The 20,704-nt window shown below is 51.8% G+C and overlaps 2 protein-coding genes across 13 annotated transcripts in view; one reads left to right on the forward strand and one right to left on the reverse strand.

Moving 5' to 3' along the window:
- Positions 1-3,089: 3,089 nt before the first annotated feature.
- Positions 3,090-17,488, reverse strand: Hjurp (Holliday junction recognition protein). Of its 2 annotated transcripts, XM_013066987.3 has the most exons (9): positions 17,289-17,488; positions 17,106-17,172; positions 14,752-14,807; positions 12,936-13,029; positions 11,221-11,285; positions 9,878-9,970; positions 9,558-9,636; positions 6,255-7,729; positions 3,090-4,210 (listed from the first exon to the last, which is right to left on the reverse strand). In XM_013066987.3, the coding sequence occupies exons 1-9, from the start codon at positions 17,397-17,399 to the stop codon at positions 4,172-4,174; spliced, it is 2,079 nt and encodes a 692-aa protein (XP_012922441.1). In that variant the 5' UTR covers positions 17,400-17,488; the 3' UTR covers positions 3,090-4,171. The 2 variants fall into 2 exon arrangements, with proteins under 2 accessions (XP_012922441.1, XP_087065610.1); XM_087209484.1 differs by lacking the exons at positions 9,558-9,636; positions 9,878-9,970; positions 11,221-11,285; positions 12,936-13,029; positions 14,752-14,807.
- A 164-nt stretch (positions 17,489-17,652) lies between these two features.
- The window catches only part of Trpm8 (transient receptor potential cation channel subfamily M member 8), a 139,834-nt gene continuing 136,782 nt past the window's right edge, over positions 17,653-20,704 (forward strand). Inside the window, exons 1-3 of one of the 11 annotated variants that reach the window (XM_087209472.1) lie at positions 17,653-18,058; positions 18,740-18,890; positions 19,001-20,302. The gene's annotated coding sequence lies outside the window, so the exon portion shown is untranslated. Of the gene's footprint in view, positions 20,303-20,704 lie in introns of all 11 variants that reach the window. The other 10 variants (XM_021247317.2, XM_087209477.1, XM_087209473.1 and 7 more) reach the window with 10 other exon arrangements.

Consider the following 20,704-nt stretch of genomic DNA (forward strand, 5'->3'; position numbering starts at 1 on the left):
GCTGGACCTGCCAGAGCTACGGAATTGTAAGTGGGGGTGGTCCACGCCGAGGTCCCAGCCAGGTGACCCTGCTGTGGGTTACTTTGGGGGAGCGATGGATGCACCTGTGGAGGGCTTTGCAAGAAGACAACTACTGGGTGGGCAGAGTCGATTTCATCCTGTGTTGTTTCCCCCATTTGTGACTGAGCTGCTTCCATCGGACTCTGCACTCAGGTTCTGTGGGTGGCCCTCCTGTCCCCTACTGGGGACTGAAGTCCTGGGGAGGGGCTCTGATGGGTGTGGGGCACAGCTCAGCCTGCTGACTTTTGGCCTTGCATCCAGGAGGTTCCGAGGTGGCCCTGCCCAGTGGTGTCCTGCCTTGGCCTACAGTCAGCTCAGGGGCGCTGCCCACAGGGTGTATGATCTTGCCCTCAGGCTGACCCCTTCCTCTCTGTTCTCAGCTCTCCAGGAGCTGCAGCTGGACTCGGACCCTGGCGTCAGGGGGGCAGCGCTGGAGACCCTCAAAGTCCTGGACAGCTGCAGTGGGCCTTGGCTGCCAGCTCTGCCTGAAGGAGTGTCCTAGGTGCTCCAAACATGAGATGTGATTTGTGACCTGAGAGCCGAACCCTTCTACAGCAATGCAAACAATTTTTAACTTAGTTTTTAATCAAAACCTTGCAAAATAATCAGTAAGCTTTTCTTTCCTCCTGCTGAAATAAACCTGCATTGCCACTGGACTGCAGGGTCCTGACTGAGGGTATGGCATCCTAGAGCCCAGAGAAGGGGCAAAGGGAACATCAGCTGTTATGGGCCACTTCCTTTTTGCTTTGCCCCAGAGTGTGTCAGACAGCAGTCAGCCCAGAAGGTCCGAGCCCATCTGACTTCCTGTGCATGGCTTCTCATGTGCTGACCGTGTGCCTGCCCTGGTAGCCAGGGGAGGCCAATCTACTGCCCAGCCCCTACCTAGGGACCTCATTCCTAAGGAAAGCCAGGTGTGCACCCAGCTGACCATGACACAGGGCTGCAGCCAGGGTGGAGGACACAGCAGCCCCCAGGCAGGGTCCCTTGGCCCAGTGGGCCTCACAGAGGCAGCGATGTCTATACCAGGCCTCCCCTCACCCTTCCTATGGAGGCCTCAGGGTATCAAAGGTGTTTGGGCTGCTGAAACGGGCCAGCGAGGGTGAGCAGAAATGGCTGAGAGCTGAAAAGGAGAAATCAGTCCCATGTCCAGGAGACATGGCGGGGAAGAGGGGAGGAGACAAGGAAGAGATTCCTACTCTAAGGCCATCGATGGAACAGTCCAGTTACCAGTTACCAGCTGTCCCACTGCAGGCACTGAAGGCAGCGCCAAGGGGTCCCCTCAGAGAATGGGGGTCTGCTCTGCAGCCCAACTTGGCCTCCATCAGGGCTTCTCTAGATGCTGTTGGAGGATCTTTGTGGCTCTTAAGGAACAAATAGCAGAGCTATTTCCTCCCAGGCAACGAGATGCCTCTGCTGACCGTGAGAACCGCTGGCACAGCTGGGAGGGGGGCAGTTGGTTCATGCGCACATCTGTGCAGCCAGAGCCCCGCGCCTGTGTGGATCACAGATGAAACGTGAGCAGCAGGACCTCAGACCACCTAGTACTCCTGATCCTGAGAAGGTAACGGCAGCCAGAAAAAGTAAAGGGTTCAGCTCTCTGTCCATGGAAAAGGGTAACTTCTGAAGAGTAAAATGCCAAGGTTAAATGAGAAATCATAGGTAGGACTTATTTGCAATAGATACAAAACTGGATTGGCTCGTATAGATGGATTCAAATCCAACAAGAGGAAGCAGGACAGTGTTCTGAGGACCCTAGACAAGCCAGGTCCTCAGGAAGATGTGCTGGACCTCACGGGAGGCAGATAGCAAAGCATAATGCTGTAAGTTCACAACCACCACGGTGGCACCAGCCCCAGAGGCGGTGACATGAGGAAACCCCCTTGTGCTGGGCAGAGCACACCGGGAGACTCCCGGAAGGCAACGAGAAAGGTGCAGAGGCGCCGCCCACCGGTGCTCCTATCCCAACATCTGGGACACGGGAGTAAACTACTTACAGGGAACTCTACCGACAAGAGAAGCCCAGTGGATTCTTTTTACGTTGCTATCACAAAATACCTGAGATGAACTAACTATGCAGAGGTTTGCTTAGCTCACTGTTCTGTATTCACGGGCTTGGCTCCCGCTTCAGCTTGTGCCTGGTGAGGGTCTCGAGGTAGAAGGTGGGGCAGGGCCAGACTTGTGTAATCAGCCTCCTACCCGAAATGCCTTCATCCTTTCCCTGGGCAGAGGTCCCTCGCAGTTTCCAACGCAGTTCTTAGGGTGACACCTTTAACCCAGCACCTACATGTGCCAGTTCCCGGCAAATGCGAACCTGTAAGTGAACCAAAGCTGCAGAACCACAATACCAAATGCCTTAAGTGCAAGTTAAAAGCAGACACTGTACCAGTTTGGGGGTCCTTTACCTGCAGACTGGATAACCCCCGCCCAACCCCTTCCCCCGCTGGATGCTGAACATCAAAACCTCTACCTCCTGGGCCCCGCAGCAGCCCCTGGCCAGGGCGACGGGTTTCCTGGTGGAGAGAGGATGACTGTGTCCCAGGAAGCGGCTGGCCCAAGGAGAGCTCCAGAATGAGGGGCCCCATGAGCCAGTGCCCACTGCCACCTGTTCCGTGTGGCCAAGGCAAGTCCGGGCCCAGCTGTCTGCCGAAGCTGCCCCCCAGTTCCATGTGCTGCACACTGGTGTCGCCCCACCAGGGTGGAGCCCTGACCCCGACACGATGGTACCCAGGCGATGAGTCACCATGTTGGGGCCTCAGGAGGGGCTGAGTGCTCTCACAATACACCAGGGCCCCTGTCCCTCCCTCCTCCCTGCACACAGAGCTGCCCACGGGCCAGCATGGCACCCTCACCAGAACTGACCCTGCTGGGGCCTGCCTTGCAGCTTGGGACCATGAGACCATAAGCTCGTTTCTAAGCCTCTGGCAGCCTGGATTGACTCAGCCTGTTATGGTCTCAGTGATACACGGTGCCCAGGAGCAGGCGACACCAGGAGTGAATTGCTGAGGCAGGGGGAGGAAGGGACAGTGTAATCTCTTTGTATCTTCAGCCTTTTATTGAAAATAAAATTATAACAGACAGCAGGGTATCAACAACTACTGCTCCAGATGGTCAGGTCATGGATTTTGCCACTGTTCTTCGAATATTAGAAATAATTCATTAAAATATGGTGTCTTATCATAAACACTCAACAGAAACATGCGGTGGTGACAGTCACGGATGCCCTGTGGCTCCCAAGCGTTCTGGGACTAACGCGGATTGCTGAAACACAACACAGTTTCATCCAAATCCTGTCAGGCACTAGGAATTACTTTTTATGGGCGAGTAATATTCCAGTCTGCTGTCTTTAACATGGAAGAAACTATGTACAGGGGGATCTGAGTTTAAAAGATCAAGCAGCCATAGCTTCCTTCCAGGATCACTGTATCTAGGGTTTAAATGCAGGGTTTTCAACAAACATTCTAAAAAAAACCCAACAGGAAATAAAAGGGAGAATTCTCAGGACATGACTAAATTTAAAAGGAAACCTGAGAAAAATAGGCCTGGGCGGGTTGGATTTAGAAATTTAAATTGAAGCTGGGCATGGTGGCACATGACTATAATCCCAGCACTTAGGGAGGCTGAGGCAGGAGGATCGCATGAGCTTGAGGCCAGCCTGGGAGACCTAGTCTTAAAAAAAAGAGCGACCATATTCATATAACCACGAACTCAGAGTTCAATCTGATGGAGACAACTTCCCTGAGTTTGTGCTAAGGATGGATAAGTCAACCACATCCTCATACTTTCTTGATAATTAAAGTAAGGGCTGGAGGCACAGCTCAGTGGAGGAGCATTTGCTCAGCATGCTGGAGGCCTTAGGCCTAATCACCAATACTGCAAGACAAAAACCAAGAAAGCAGAACAGCTGGATGCCATGGCTCATGACTAATCCCAGTTATACAGGAGGCTGAGGCAGGAGGATGTGGTGGAGGAGGCCAGTCTGGGCAACTTGGCAAGACTTGAGTCTGGAGGAAAAAATTCAAGAAACATACAAACAAGAAGCACAGAGCAAGAGGGAAGAGGGTCCAAAATAAACTGGCTATACATTTTAATTTTTGAATTTTTCTAACAAAAATCATTTTTCTCTTCCATCCTGAAGGATATATTCTTTCCCCTAGAAGAAAAAGACAAAAGAAAATGATTTCAGTAAAATTCCACTAGAACCCCAAAGCCAGCCACCAAATGCTTCACTGCTTTATATTCCATTGTGTCCTCAGATATATGCGCCCATTACAAAAAACACCACTGGGCCAGGGATTTAGCTCAGTGGTTCCACCGCCTGCCTCGCAAGCGCAAGGACCTGAGTTTGATCCCCAGTACCAAAAAAAAAAAAAAAAGCCACTGGATTAATAAAGAACTTAAGGAATCTTAGAATAAAAAGGGAACTCTCTTCCCACACAGGTGCACCCTAGTGAGCAAGTCCCTGGGATCTCAAATCCTGGCCCACATGGTGGTACACACCCACAATCCTAGCATTCTAGGAGGCCAGGCAGCAGGGTCACAAGTTCAAGCCCAGAGTGGGTAACTTAGTGGGGCCACGCCTCAAAACATAAGGCTGAAGATACAGTTCAGTTCAAAGGTCCTGCGTTCAGTCCTCAGTACTGAGACACACACACACACACACACACACACACACACACACACACACACACACTCTCTGTCTGGCCTGGCTCACACTGCCTGTGTGAATCAGAAGTTAGCAAGACGTCGCCTGTGCTTCTTGCTTGTAAGGAGTCCGAATATGAGTCAGGAGGCAGCTGTCTCATCCAGGGGTTCTCGTGGGGACCCAGGTGAGCTGTACAAAGGCACAGCATGGTCAAGGGCACAAGCATGGCTGATGCTGGCCACTGACCTTCCTCATGCAGTCACGGCTCATGGAGAGTTGTCCCTGCCCTGCACACCCACAGCGAAGGCCAGAGACCTGGTATCATTCTGGGGAGCTCTGCAGCCCTGCTGGGCACCGAGGGCAGAGCCAGGCACTGTCCTTGCTCAGGTGCGGTGACACCACTCCCGACATGGAAGGACACAGGCCAGAGAAGGATGCCCAGGCTGAGCAGGTGTCAAGGTGGGGGGCCTGGGCGCTGGCACAGCAGCACGACCCCAAAGGGGAAGGGCAGGAGGCCAGTGGCTGAGGAGCTGAGGACGAGGTGCAGGAGGACCCAGTGGGTAGAAGGGCAGTGCGACTAAAAGGCACAGGCGGGAGGGGCTGCCTGGGAAAAAGCCACTGAGGCTGAGAACAGAGGCAAGGAACCAGGGAATTGGGGTGTGGGGGCGGGAGGGAGCTTGGCAACAGCTCCGGGCTGTCACACAAGGTCACCTCCACAAAGCAGCAGCTGGGACCTGAGGCCTCAGAAGAGCCACAGCTAAAGGTCACCTGGTGTTGGTTTGTCCTGGGAAAGTCACATAGGCACAGGAGGGTGGGACTCCAGGCAGACAGGCCCAGGCCAAGGCCAGGGGAAGACGGTGCCATCATAGACAGCCGCCGCCATGCTGGCAGACAGAGCATCCACACGTCCACCTGCATTGGGGGCTGAGGGTCACTCTCCAGGTTCAGCATCCCAGGGTCTCCCGAGGTGTCCACCCTAGGCAGGGTGGGAGTGAGGCCTGGAGGTGCGCGAGTCCGACACCGGCCACTTGCTGCAGGCCAGAACCGGAAGTGGTCAGAAAGTCAGGATTTTCAGGTTGGTTTCACCTTACCACAGCTATTTTCTGAGGGTCCAATAAAGGAGCAGGAAATGCCAGACTGACAGATTAAAAGAGTAACAAACAAGTGAAGGTTTTTAGGAAAAAACCCTAAATCAATCTGATGGAAAATGTGTAATTTCTTTCCTTCAAGAAGGAAATATTTTTAGTTCCACCTTGATGCATTTTCCTCAGAAACATGTTCTTGATATAAACGCTGACTTTAGAGGAAGGAAAAGAATTTGGGGGAACTCCTGGAAAATGAACATTTGCATGAGTCCTGCTGGAATTGGTCAGAAGTGGCCGGGGTCTGGGGCGTGGCTCAGTATTCAAAGTGTGGGCCTCTGCTGCTAGCAGGCACGAGGATCCCCCCAAATAAACCAAAAACAGAGACTGATGCCTAAAAAGCCACTACCTCCAGAGCTGTTGCTCACATGAAATACCCAAACTGACAAGCAGGTGTAGACCTTTCTTACCCGTTGGGCTGGCAGGGGCTGAGCGGCTCCCCTGCTCTGGAGTCCACAGACCTGGGGGTCTGACAGCCTTCGTCGTTTTGCGGGGATCAGAGAAGCCCCCCTGGCTGTGCCTGCAGACACTTGAGCCTCAACTGCAGATGAGCCCGGTAGACTTCTCGGGAACCACTGGAAGCCCCAGACGAAAGTGTCCAGGCTTAATTCTCTACAGCTGTCTCCCACTGGGCACTGAACTTCCGCCCCGGCTTTATCTGCAGACACGGCAACACGTGACAGCACCTTCCCCTGCTGAGGTGATGTTTGGAAATACTTCTGGTGCAGACAGTCAAATTTTTCTTTAATTTCATCATAGCGACTCTTTGGACAGCTCGGTGGTTCTGTCCTTGGTACTGAAATAGCTTGGTTGGGCAACACTGCCTTTCTCACGGTTCCGGAATCGCGTCCTTGAAAAAGGTCACATGTCTGCAGAGAGTGGCCTGGGCTCGGTGGTGGATGGGTCTTGGAAATCGAGGAAGAGGAAGCCCTCTTTGGTGGGCCTCCACTCACTTCCACAGATCTTGTGCCCAGGTGTTCAAAAGTCTCACTCAGGCTTTTAGCTTTGGCTCTGCTGAAAGGTAGCCTTGGCCTGCATGTTTCCAAGCCCCGTGCACTGTCAGGACTCACACAGCCACCTCTGTACACGGCCAAGGCCCAGGAGTCTGAGCGTCCGGTGGCTCGAGGAAGCTGTTTCCCAGGATCTGGGCAGCATGCTTGATGAAGCTTGTTGAATTGGCTTCCAATCTCCCTGTACCGATTCTCTGCACAGCCCTGTGGCATTCTTGGTAGAGAAACTTTTTTCACAGGTGAAATTAACCATTTTAAGGTCATGAGTCGGCTTTCCCAATCCAGATGCACCATGTTGAAGTCTAAGGAAGTCAACGAGGAGCGCTTCCGGGGAGTCACCTGAAGCTCCTTCCAACTGGGGTCGAATTTATGGAGCTGGGGTTTGTTCTCGTCAAGAAAAGCCTTCTCCAACTCGAAGCCTGTCTTGGGGCAAGGAACATGAGGTAAGTTCCTGGAGTCTCCTACTGTCCCCCTCTCTCTCCTGGGCTCTGGGTAGGGTGTGGACCGCTCCTTGGTGCTCCTCCGGGAGGGCCTGGCCCCTTTGCAGTACGTCTCATTCATCTGCACCCCACTCCTCCGGGGCTGCCTCCTCCTGGAGCTCCAGTTCTGCACGATGAATGTTTTGGTGGAGATTATGCACGATGGCTTTGCGCTCAGCAGTCGACTCATGGAGTGCAGCATGCCCGCGTACAAGTCACTGATCGTCACATTGCAGATGTCATTGGCCTCAGAGGACTGGGTGCTTAAGCAGCTGGGACTGCTGGGGGCTATAGCCAGGTCTGCCGGGCGAGGGTGCAAGGGACCCCAGGCCCTGGGGGAGGGAGCAGGCTGTGCCGCATTACCGAGGCTCTCTGTCGAGTCGTCACCAGAATATCCTGGGGAGAAGCGCACAAGGTCAAGAAGCATCACCACTCAGTGCCCCATGTGTGCAGGCACCCAGTGCAAGAGGACATCCAGATCGCGTTTTTATTTTTAGGTACCAGAGATCGAACTCGGGACCTTGTGTTTGCGAGGCAGGCGGTGGAACCACTGAGCTAAACCCCTGGCTCGGATTGCGTTTTTAAACAATACAAAAACACAAATATTTAGGAACAAACTCTTTTCAAGATTCCTTCTTTGGCTATAAGAATTAGAGTTCTGCTCCCCATGTCACCTCAAAAGGAGTGCTCGTCACCTCTCGACTGTCTAGGTGGCTGTCACTTCAAAAGTGAAGGAGGACCAGAATCTCAGCACAAGCAAGGGCCACCCACGGGGAGGGACGAAGAGGGCAGTCAGGCTCCCACATTTGCTCTTTACCCAGCCTCCACTTCGGTTCCGTGTGAAATACTGTATGTATGTTTAAAAAATAAAACCAAACCAATGAGAATGGGAAAACCCTAAAGCTGAATGCAAAGAGGAAAAAAGTGAACCTGTATGTCAACTTGATAATGGAAAGAGCAAAAAGAACCCAGATGACTTTGGGCACAGGGCTCTGCATGTAGACCCTGAGTGGACACTGTTAGGATGAGGGAGCTGGCCGGAAATGTGGAGGAGTGTCAAGAGACGCTACTACCCTGAAGCTTTTTGGATGGATGACTGGCCAGGCAGGCACACCTTGTCGGGCCTGGTGACAGAGGACAGAGGAGAGGCAAACGTGGAACCAGGCACTCGGGCCAGAGGACCTGGGAGCCAGCCCGAGGTGCTTCTCCACCCTACATGCAGCACTACTTGAGCACCACGTGGAACGCTGGTCAGACTGCAACACACGCATCTTACAAAGGTCCACGATTCTTACAGAGCCCCAAACAGCAGAAAAAAAAGCAGCCAGAAGTCTGGGTTGCAACCACCTCAAGCAATCGTCACTGGACACCGGAAGTGCCGGGTGGAAGCCTTTCTGGGAAAGACTCCGTGGGGAGCCTAAGGACTCGGGGTCTTTGCAGTGAGAAGCTGGCTGGGCCCCACCTTGACTCCCCAGTCAGCACTGGTGGTACAAGCTGAGGAGATGTCCTGGGAGGACACAGTGTCCTACAGGCAGTATTTACGCCAAAAATGTTTGCCAGGAACCTAACCACAGGAAATAACCAGACAAATTCAAACTGAGGGACCTCTGCAGAGCCACTGGCCTATCTAAGACGGGTAACACCGTGAAAGATGATGACAGGAGCTGCCCTGGATTGGAGGTGACAACTAAACGCAGTGGGTGCGGCCCGGCTGGGTCCTCAACTGCTGCAGATGAAAAGGACCACAGGGGCGGGATGGCGTAGGGGTTGAAGCTGAACTGCGTCAGCGTTAGGTTTCTGAACTCACAGGAGTCAGGGAGGAGACTGACCCTATTCTAGATCCATGTGGAGCACTCGGGGATGCCGAACCCACGGACCCAGTGAGTGTACACTGCGTGTGCGGAGGGCCATGGAGCTGCTGGATGAGATGGGAGCTGCGAGGTGCAGCAGAAGGGCGTCCACTGAAGCACGCCCCTGCTCCTGGGCAATCAGAAATGCTCACACGGGCAGGCGGCGACGAAGAGCGAGTGAGCAACTCGCGTGCCACACTACAGAGGGAAAAATGGCTCCTTTAAAGTTCTGCACGCTTTCTAGGATGTGCAGGTGTCCCCGACAGTTTAAGATGATAAACGTCCTGGCGAACAACAGGGCACATACACAGCGCGAGCGGCACTGAGCTGAGCCCCATGAAGAGTGAGGGAGACAATCAGCTGCTCACACGTACCAGGGGCAGGCATGGCAGGCGAGGCCAGGAACAGGGCCGGCGTCTTCGGTGTGTCCTTCCTGACTCCCTTCGCTGCACCCTGGAATCAAAGCCAGTGATGACAAGCCAGCCGCAGGACGTCCAGACCCGGGTGCACGCGGGGTCCCCCACGGGTGGCCTCGGGAGCTGGCGCCCTTCCACAAGACCGCATCTCTGGTAGCCCCTGCTGCCAAGCATGTGAGTGTGAGGACCGCCCGGCCGGGCCTTGAGCCCCGGGGGGAAACTTGAAGAGCGTTTACTTTATGATTTGAGTCTGTAAACCAGACACAAGCAGCGATTACCTCCAAACACCTGGCACCCTGGAGCAGGATGTCCACTTGGGTCAGGTACTTCCTTCTTAGCTCATCTCTCAAAGGGCTCTGAGGCACTGCAGGCTGCCAGGAAAGAGCAGTCAACGTTCCTGACAGCTGCCAGGAATTCTGGACCATCCCAGCAAGCTCACTAGTTAGGGCACAATCTTTAGATGAAAGTCCTGGAAGTCACTTTCTAAGTCCCTGCTGTTAGCAGTTCAAGGTAGTGGAGCCCTCTGCAGGGGCAGTGGTGCATGACAATAACCCCAACACTAAGGAGGCTGAGGCAGGAGGATCTCTGTGGGTTCAAAGCCAGGCTAAATTACATAGTGAGACTCTCAAAATACCAAAAAGCACCCCTCTCCCCAAGTGGTGCAGTCCCTCAGAAAATTCACTGACTCAGTGTCTAACTCTAGGGAGTTTACCCAGGGCAACCACCCAAAAAAAGATCAAAAACACACCAGCTGGGAGGTACTTGGAACAGAAAAAATAAGACAATCTAAATGTGTGTGAGAGAGCTCAGACTAGACCCTCAGTAATAACCCAGCTGGTAAGTACGTAAGGAAAGAGGCTCAGTGCTCCAGCTCCGGGGCAGCGGTGGCTGGAAATCCCACCCCTCACCCGCTGGACACGGTCAGGACCCCCACCTCCTTCCTGTACCTGTGCAGGTTGGGCCAGGGACTCCAGATCAGAAGGGGACCACACACTTGCACGGCAGGCCTGGGCCTGCACCCCGGTTCTACACAACGGGCTCCCTTCCCCTCACTGCTGATGCCGACAAAACACAAAGTCTCCGCTGTCCTTCCCCAGGGTCACCACCTCGCTTTCCATTTAGACAATAAAAGTCACAGGACGGGGCCACGGCAGCTCTGCACGAAGGGCGTCTTTAGCGGAGAGCCGGGCACATGTTACTCTGGCACCTGGGAAAGAGGCTGGGGTGGGTTAGCTTCTGAGTCTCACCCATCCTGGGGGGGCTTTGACCGTGTGCAGACAGTGGACTCCTGGGGCACTCGGCACGGGATACAGCAAAGGTACTAATCGTTTGGGCCACTGACCTTGTGACCATGTGGGCTTCAAGGGTGACCCGGAAATACTTCCCGAGACACTGTCTCAGGGTGAGCCTGCCCCGGGCCATCAGCATGGCGCCATCAGTCAGGGCCCACAGACCCCGGGTGCCTGGCCGCAGAGTGAAAATCCTCCCGCAGTACTGACAGTCATGGGGCCAGCAAGGCAGGGCAGGACTGAGGGCGGTGCTGGCTGCCAAGTGCTAGGCTGAGGGGGACACGCGGCTCAGGGAATCAAGAGGGGACCAAAGACCAGGGGGTGGCGCTCACCGTCCAGGTGCAGGCGGACAGGTCCCCCAGGTCTGAGGCTGCCTCAGCGTCACTGCTTTCTGAATCTAGATGTAAACAAGGAAAAAGCAAGCCGGGCTTTTAGGAAAAACTACATTCTTACCAAGGTCGGATTTTGTATCATTTTGAGTGCGTTCTACAGTAAAAATCTCACTGCTTCAAGAGTGCTCCCTACCACTAAGGGCACAGCCACCTGTCACTGTCAAGACTGCAGGGACCGGCAGGACACACCTGAGTCACGGCACCAAGTGGGAGCAGGTTTTCCACCAGCAGCACCTCGGCCTGGGCCTGAGCCTGAGCCTGAGCCTAGAAGCTGAGATCCGCACCCAGCACTGCCCGGCAGACCCCTTTGATGGTGGGACGTTCTCCATCTGCTCCCCACAGTCACCAGGAGCCACTCCTGGAGGGGTGGGCTCACAAGGCTCGGGACTGGGTCTTCAGTGTAACTCAATTTCCTGTGAGCTAGAATGGCCATAGGTACAAGTGAGTACCACACACGACAGGGTAGCCCTCTTTCCAATCCTTTCAAGCAAGTCTGGGAAATTCTTGGATCTAAAGATTTAAGGAGTTAGCACTTAGGTTAATACCAGGTTTTTAAAAAATCCCATTAGTCAATATCCTCATTGAGATTTTCTTTCTAATCCTACCCCAAAGACGAGCTGTACCAGTCATATGGGACTGACTCATGCTACCGACTGTCTGCTGTAGACAAGGTGCCGGGACAGGAGCTGTGTGGCGGGGAGAGCGGGTCCGGAATGGTCAGCGTCTGGAGTGGTGACCACTCCTGCAATCCCAGCACTCTGGGAGGGTTAGGCAAGAGGGCTGCCAGTTTCAGCTCAGCCCGTGTAACTTACTGAGACGCTACCTCCAAAGAAAAAAGGGGGTAGGGATGTAGCTCAGCACAAAGGCCCTAGGTTCAATTCACAGTACCCCGAAAGGCACAGGAGGCCAATGCTCTGGGCATGAGGAATGAGGGAGGGGCGTGAACAGAGGCCAGGCAGTGGTGGGGACCTGCTGGGGCTGGGGGCCTGAGGACGGGCGGGTCTGGCCGCTGGCCTTCTTCCCTTAGACGGCTGGGTCTGGACAGGAAGGGAGCACACAGAGGCCGCCCGGTGGCAAAGCCAACCTGAATGCTTCACAGGAAGCAGGTGGGAAAGGGACGGAGCAGAGCAGCAAGCAGACAGGGACACGGGGCAGGGAAGACCCGCAAGGTACGCCTCACGTGCCACGGGCAACCGAGCAAGTCTCAGTGCTGACGGGGGCCCAGGCTAGCGGGGAGGCTGACAGGGCAGGCAGGGCCTGTGAGAAAATCGGGCAGGGCCAGCAAGATGCCCATGGCACGGGAAGGGAGCTCCCCGCGACCACGGAGAGGATGAAGGACAGCAGATGGAAGTGGCAGCAAGCTCTGCGACAGGAGCGCGTTCGCAACTGCCTGAGGGCAGCTGTGTCTTAGCAAACCTTGACACTGACTTTTTAAATGGGGGGCGGGGACCACAGATAGGCCTAACTGGGCCAGAGATGGCTCCCTGACCCTCCCCTGCTTGGGAGGCTGTGACAGGCTGCGTGAAGATGCCTTTAGCTTTTAAAACACCCTTAGAAAAAAGAAAAACCGACAATGAGGGCCCCAAAACTCCTAGCGGGGAGATCTGTTGGGCCAGGTCCCCTCGGCCTCCCTTCCGACCCAAGGCCACACTCACCCATTCCCGGGACCTGTGTGTGGGGTCGTAGACGCTTATCACCTTGCCCTGGCCCAGGGTCATCTGCCCCGTCCACTGGCTTCCCAGGGGGGTCCTTAAGGTACAAAAATCAACAAAGACATGCTTGAGAAAGAGCCTGTCCTAAGCCACCGGAATGTCCTAAACCCATAGTCCTTCCCTCAACATAGGACAGGAAGCCATGCGAGGCTTCTGGAACATTCGAGCATTCGAGCCAGCAGATCAGCCAGAGCACATTAGGAAGCACCAGCCCTGTGAGAATAGGAGGCGGATCCTGGGGAGGCCCCCTTTCGAGGGGCACCAGCCCAGAGCTTCCTCCAGAAAGTCACCACTTGGCCCCAGTGACACTGCCTCGTGTTGAGGTTTGCTGTCTCCTGCCACCTCCACAGCGGTGATCTTAGGAGCAGGTTGAGCACTGGTTTTCTGGGAAAAAGATGAAGGCAGATTTGGACACTGTCACTGACAGTGATTCCAGTGAGGTTGTGGCTGTCTGAGTGGTGACCACAGCTATGCCCAATTTTCTAATCCCAAGGAAAGGTCTAGAAATTCTGCAGATACTGGGCAGGAGTCCTCCCTCATTTGAAGTAAAAACCTTAAATGTCCAGACAGAAACATTTTGTCACCAGGACCGTTCTAGCATCAGTCTGATGAGTAAAGGGAGTGTCCTCCGGTCTCCTAATCCCACTTCTCGGTATTTACTGCAAAGGAAGATATTTAGCCCTGGGAAGAGGTCCGGCCCTGGACGTTCCCGAGGGCTACTCGGGGTTTATAATGCAGCTGTTGGGACACAGTCACGCCTGCTCATTTACACCTCTCCTATGGGCGCTTCCCCTCCAGGAGAGCTGAGTAGCTACGACAGACACAGGGCTAGCAAAGCCTAAGATACTTACACACGGCCTTTTAAAGGAAAAGTGACTGAATTATGAAACGAATGAAGAGAAAGGTTTCCCATATACACTAACTGGAAAAGATTTTTAAAACGTGTGTTTTTAAACATGGATTATACACAGAGGTCAGGCTAAATTTAAGTAGTTGTATTTCTAACATTTCTATGGCTGAAATAATTCATCAAGAAGAAGGCTTGACTTTTAGAATTGCTGTTAATGCTGGGTAACCTTAACCTTGATGCTGTCACTTGTGGACACTGGTTTCCTGACCTGTGACCACAAGGAGGAACTAGGGGCATGTGAGAAGCATTAATAGAATACCAGACAACTGTGCAAAAGCTACCTGGGCCAAAGGCTGCCTGAGTAGTCTCCCAGTAGAAAGGCAAACTGTATTGGTGCCACCCAGTAAAATCATAATAGATCACTAGCTGCAGAGCCTTGGGATCATTTTGGGGATGGGGGGTACCTAGAAACCTTGTTCTCAAAAGGAAGAAAAACTCAGAAGGAAGAGTTTGTGATCCCCTACACTTTACCCTCTGCCCATCTCCCTTCTTTGCCTTTCCTTTCCCAGAGAAGCTGGATCTGGTCTTCTCTGTAAGGACTCAATAATGGGCTCCCAGCTGGGCCTATGGGAGGTCATCCAGCTAGCTCAGCCTCCCTACAGGAAAGCCAGTGGTCAAGAGCCCTGCGGCCCAGGATGGAGGAAACACAGGGCAACAAAGAGGCCAGGCAGCAGAAGAAATGCTCAGCAAGTCCTCAAACAGGGGAACAGGGCGAAAGGCAAGGAAATCAGGTGTCCTCCCAAGGTCTCCAGCAGCTTTTGGCACCAGGGTTCGCTCACACCAGAGCTCATTCACATCAGCACTTCTCCACGACAATGCATTCAAGCCATGTGATTTGACATGAAATACCTGGATTTGTCCTTTGTTTACTTCCTTCACTAGTTTTCCTCCCCAAATTCTCAATCCTTAGGAAAAGAAATAACAATAATCATTTAAGTTAAGTAATTCTCAATACTTAAGTTTTGTTTAATCTGCATTCAGAGAAAGCCAAAGTGACAGGTACACAAAGGATGTAATAGTAAAAGCAAGACGGGTTTCTGACAGCCTGTTGTTCATCTTTGTGAAGTCCAAGGTTTTTAATGAAGACTAGACCAATTTTTCATTAACAGAAATCTCTTCTACCTAGCAGGCAGAAGCTCGTCAAATTATATCACTGACCTGAAAAGTTAAATGAAAAGAGGAACATAGATATGCCAGGTACTGTCCTTAAAGTACACATTTATTGAGGGCAATATATATACTGCATTTATAAAATAAGCACATCTTACGAACAATCTAGACATAACAGCGCTTCCTCAGGGCAACCTGTACAGTGTACCAATGGAGCAAGCCCAAGCTCAGGGCAGTTTCTGGAGTTCAAGTGCACCTAGCTCTGCCACATACCAGTTCACAGAACCCAGCAATATACTGATTCTCTCCTGAGACCTCCTAGGGAAACTCAAGTTAGTAAGAAAGGAGGAACCTGTTTTGAGGCTTGAGATGGTTGTTATGATAACAGGAGCAAAACACACAGTGCTTTCTATGCTCCTGGTTCTATTTTAAACCCTTTCCAAGTATACCTCATTAAGGACTCACAACAACCCACCTATACATAGCTTGCACGTCCCTCTGAACATAAGGGACAGGGACTTAGCATGCTCATCCTACAGATGGACACAGGCAGGAGGACTCTTATATACTAGCCCAGGCCACCTGCCCCAGTGGCACAGCTGGGATGTGAACTCCAGCCAGTGCTGACTCTGTACTCTTGACCACTGTGGGGGTAGTGACGTTGAGCACATGGATTCTTGAGTCAAATCAAGGGTCTGCCATTCTGGTTAAGTGACACCAGCAAAGTGACTTCCCCTCTTTGTCCTGTGTCCATGTTTTATTGCGATGATTCTAAGAACAGTGCCCATCTTGCAGAGTTGAAAATCAACAATAAGAAATAAATATAAATATAGGTCGCATGGTAAGCTGTCAATACAGGCAGACAACTACTTCTCTGCTGTCTTCACCACGGTGTATTTGGTCCCAATCTATGTTCTACAGTGTTGTCTTAAATTGGGGATCAATACTACTGTACAAGGAGGCTCTGCAGCACTCAAAAGGCCATGCCACTAACTGTTTTCAGACTAAACAACAGAACAGGGACCTGTGCCATGAAAATGAGCTACAAGCTTGTTAGATACACAAACCTACTGCGTCAGTATCCGGTACTGCAGTTGGTGGCCCCAGGAAGCTGTGGGTTACCCAGCTCTCCAGAAGTCTTCTACATACTCAGGTGTGACTGCTGTTTGCATCAAACTGGCATCCCAAGAATTTTCACTGGTTAAATTAGTGGTATTCAAAATAACAGGGTTGCCCACGCTCATCCTTGCATGGACAGGCATCGGAACACAGTAAAGCTGGTGGATGGCACCCTCAAGGATGATTCCTTTACAACCCTGGGTCCTGCCCCAGACCACAGTAAAATTTGCTGCTAGAATGTTTTACTTTCTGCCTGTGTAAATTTTTCACCCCAAGTGTGGCTGGGTCAGCTAAACAGAAAGTGAAGACTTCAGTTAATTCAAGAGTGGGCCTTCTGAACCTTTTGTGCCTGTATATCTAGGGAGAAAGTGATATTTGCTTTCCGGAGGACGCGAAGGCATGTTGGTAGTAAGGCCATCTGGGAGGACGCACCCATATTCACTGCAAATCGTTTCCAGCTACTTATCAGGCAAATCCATCAGATTTAAGGCAGTTTACATCAACCATTAAACTAAACGGTTTCTTCTGAGTTTTCCAGTACAGCATTCAGAACCTCAAGAAAGATGGTTACATATAAAACGAGACAAACAGCCATCCTCCGCCTTTACTAGTGACCAGTGCGGCTCCGAGTTTCACAAGGGCTCTCCACAACCATTACCATTTCCACTCAGGGGAGATTATTGTTGTCATTCTCCTCATTTTACAGAAAGAGATTAAGACACTGAGCAGCTAAGCAACCGGCCCAAGCCAGCAAGCCAACTCTGCCGGCCAGAGGCACGAAAACCAAGACGCACCTATGTGTCAAGTACTTTTGCCGGACATAAATACAGGTTCAAGGGAACAAGTAATGTTTTGGTGCCGAGCGGGGGGAACATGCGCTACTTTCCAAAGAGGACGGGGCAGCGTCTCGAACCCCCGATGACACTGTTCACCCCGTCCACCACCGGTGCCGGGGGTGGGGCGATGGTTCGTACCCTGAGGCGTCTTGTAGGTCAGCGTGGACATCTCCACCAGCGGGGCGTCCTCGAAGGGGTGTTCGTACTGCGGGATGGAAGGGGCGTCCGTTAGGCCCCGGCCCGGCTCCCGGCTCCGCACCCAGCCCTCCCCGCAGACCGGGCCTCGTCCGCCCCAACCCTCCGCGGGCCGGTGGCTCCCACCTTCGCTATCAGCTGCTGCATGCGCCTCTGGAAGCGGCGGCGGCTGTCGCTGAGCTTGTGCAGCAGCGGGTCCTCCGCTGCCCACTCGCTCTCCAGGCCCTGGAGCTCCATAACGCGCGCCAGACCCAGAGCCCACTCGGCCGGGAACCCGTACCGCCTCTCAAACTCTGCGCGCGCCGCTCAACTAAACCGCTCCGCCCCCTTGCCCGACTCTCGGGTTCCTATTGGCCGGAGCGGAAGGACCGGGCGCTGATTGGGTAGTTCAAACGAGTCTCGGTTTTGACGCTTTCTCTCGCCAATCCACTCCTAGCTGCTAATCCCCGCCCCCTGGAATTCGCCAGGCGGAAATGGGGCGCAAATGAGCCGGAAGTGAACCTTGGGTTGGGCGACGTAGCAGCTGCGATCGGAGCCAGAGGGCCCCGGTGGTTCTTTGAGGCGTGTGGGAGGGCGTTCAAGCATTGTCTCGCGTATCATTCCTCCGCTTGGGCACTTGTGACAGACGCGGCCTGGAGACGCCTCAGAGACTTGTCTGGGTCTCCCCGCCGGGTGGGACGCGGCTCCACGCGTGAACCCCTCCTGCCAGCCAGAATCCGGTCCAGGGGGCGGCAGGCGGGAAAGAGCAGGCCGTTACCAGCAGCGAAGGAGGCCAGAAAAGGTTCATTTAGACTAAAAAAATTAAATTAAAATTAGAAATAAATCCCAACACAAAATATGGTGAAAGATGCTCCCCAGAACCATAAACACAGAACCCAGGAAAATGGGAAAATTCGGTATGTTTATTAGTCCCTCAGCCTTTCCCTTTCTATTTATGATTGCATATTCTGTTTCTTGATAGCAGTCTTGTAGTATTTTTCTAGCACTCGTAGGGAACTAGTTCAGTCTGTATGTTATGATTGGCAACGCTTTATGATTGATATTTTAGAAAAGTGTTTCCAACTTCGTAACAGCCCTGTTTGTGTGCATGTGCTGATGTGATTTCCATGGTATATGATTAATACTAAAAGCATTAACTGAGCACCAGGAGGTCCCTTAGCAGGGCTCACTGTCCTTTCATGCTGTCCTGAAAAAATTTGAGGAGGAGCAGGTGAGAGAAGCCTCAGGACTCATGTAAGTGTCCATAGAATGTATTGTATTGGGCAAGAGATATACCACCCAGACTCCTCTAAAAGATGCTCCAGCTTTCTGAAGTGCTGTCCTCCTGAGCCCTTAATTGGCAGCCTCTTCCCGGATTTGGTTTCAGAGAGCTGCCTCTCCGAAGGTCATGTTGCCCCAGGCTGCCCAAATCCAATGACTGATGCAGATGAGAATGTGTCGGTTGTGCCATTGCAGTCCAATGGGGGACAGCCCCAATGGGCCCTTCTGTCTCCCGAGCTGTCCAGGCTCCTTTCTTTCCTTGCCCTCCTTCGATGCTGGTCTGAAGGACTCTCCCTCATGAACTTCTGTACCCTAAGGAAATCTGAATCTGCACCCTGGAGACCGGAGCCTGCTGCAAGTGACCAGTGAATCTACACAATCTGCAGCTTTTCCAATTGTCACCAACAGCTGAGAGGTCTTCCTTCTCCTCCTTTGGGAGCATTTAGAAATTTATCATGCTGGACCTTGGTACGTTGTGTTTACAGTCATAATTTAGTTTTAAAACATTTAAACTGACACATTCAGAGACTTGAGGCCTTGGCTAAGTGTTTTCTTTCTCGTCCTTTTTCTTTCTTAAGTTTTGGAGAACTTTCTCTTCTACAGCTCTGATGAGTGATAGTGCAAAGGTTCAGAACTGGCCTCTTGTACTCTCTAAGGCTTGTTCCTCATCCCTGGGAGATCACTCACAGGCTCCAGCGCCTCACTTACCAGCTTCACAGACAATCCAAGGATCTGCCTCCGTCTCTGGGACTCATGAGCAGCTAGAGGGGAAAGATTTCTCAATCTCAAATTCAAGATGTTAACTGAAGTCAAAACCATACCTGCTTTAGCCAACCCCTTCTGAGCCAGCCAAAGCCCAAAGGTCATGTGCTGTCCTCTCTGGTTCTGACCTCCTCATTTTTCAGTTCTTTCTGACAGGATTTTGCTAGCCATGGTCTAAAGTGGTACCTAAGGAAAGAGAAAGCCTGCACCATGTTTCTAATTTGATGTTGTTCTGTACAACTGTAACCACCCTGGGCAGCCCAGACATGCCCTCAGGAACCTAGACAGGCTAAGCAAACTCCTTCCCCTGCACTTCACACCACCATGTACTAGGGGAGTATCATGAGTCACCTCCTTCACCAGCAGCAGAAGTTTCTGGATGCTGCCCCAGGAAACTTCCTTCCCAGGGCTTCCAAAGGCAGCAGAGGTCACAGTGCTCCACCCTAGCTGTAGGATCTTCTCTGGCTGCCCCTGCACAGTGCTCTCTGCTGGTGGAGCTAGAATTTCCAAATCTCAGAGTGCTCTTTACAATAACTGCACCTAGGAAATAGTGCTTATTAAAATTATTTTATGGCCAGTGTCATAAAATATGCCTGAATTTTGCTTCAAATAAAATAGATGAATGTATTCTGCATGGAGTTGCCATGCAAATAATTTTATACTGAAAAAGTGTGGAAATGTCACTTCCCATCTATGGTTGGAGGAGCACAGCTTTGGGCTGGTCGCAGCCTTGACAGAAATTGCCAGGTAACAGAGAGATGCTCAGTCTGAGATAAATTATGGACCAGAAGCACCAGGCCCCAGCTGCATCAGCAAAGGCAGAGGCTGTGAAATAGCAGATAGCAGTTGCTTTCCACAAGGTGGCAGTCAAAGCTCACAAAAAAACTGCTTGCTAGGGCCGGGGATTTAGCTCAGTGGTTTCGCTGTTGCGCAAGCACAAGGACCTGAGTTTGATCCCCGGTACCAAAAAAAAAAAAAAAAAAATTAAAAAAAAAAACCAACCGTGCTTGTTCCTTGATTTAATGAGTCCATTTCTTGAAATCTATCCAAAGTGAAGATTGAACTGGAGGACCTTTACTGAACCTGCTTGCATTGTCCAACACAAGAAGGACAATCGGGTAAGTGATGTTGGACATCTATCTGTTTTCCATTAACAATCATGTTGAATATCATAATTGTTGGCATCTAAAATATATATGGTTTTCATAAAAAGAGGAGACAACATGAACATAAGCATTATATAATTATATACCTGCATTTGAAAATATGCATTATATATTTTAAAGTTTTGTGACTACATATACTTTTCCTCTGGGGTTTTCTTTGGATGCTGATCTATTATTTTAAATACTGGTTTTCCTTAGCTGCCTTTTCTAGAATGAACATCTATTATGCAGTTATGTGTGTGCACTACTCATGTAACAACAAAGAGATGGCCAATTGTTTTAGTCCACTTTGTGCTGCTAGGACAGTATCTGAGACAGATGTAATTTATAATGAGTAGAAGCTTATTTCTTACA

This window comes from Heterocephalus glaber, unplaced genomic scaffold (assembly GCF_053883595.1).
Source record: "Heterocephalus glaber isolate CG9 unplaced genomic scaffold, H.glaber_assembly_v1.0 deba00001004, whole genome shotgun sequence".
Taxonomy (NCBI): domain Eukaryota; kingdom Metazoa; phylum Chordata; class Mammalia; order Rodentia; family Bathyergidae; genus Heterocephalus; species Heterocephalus glaber.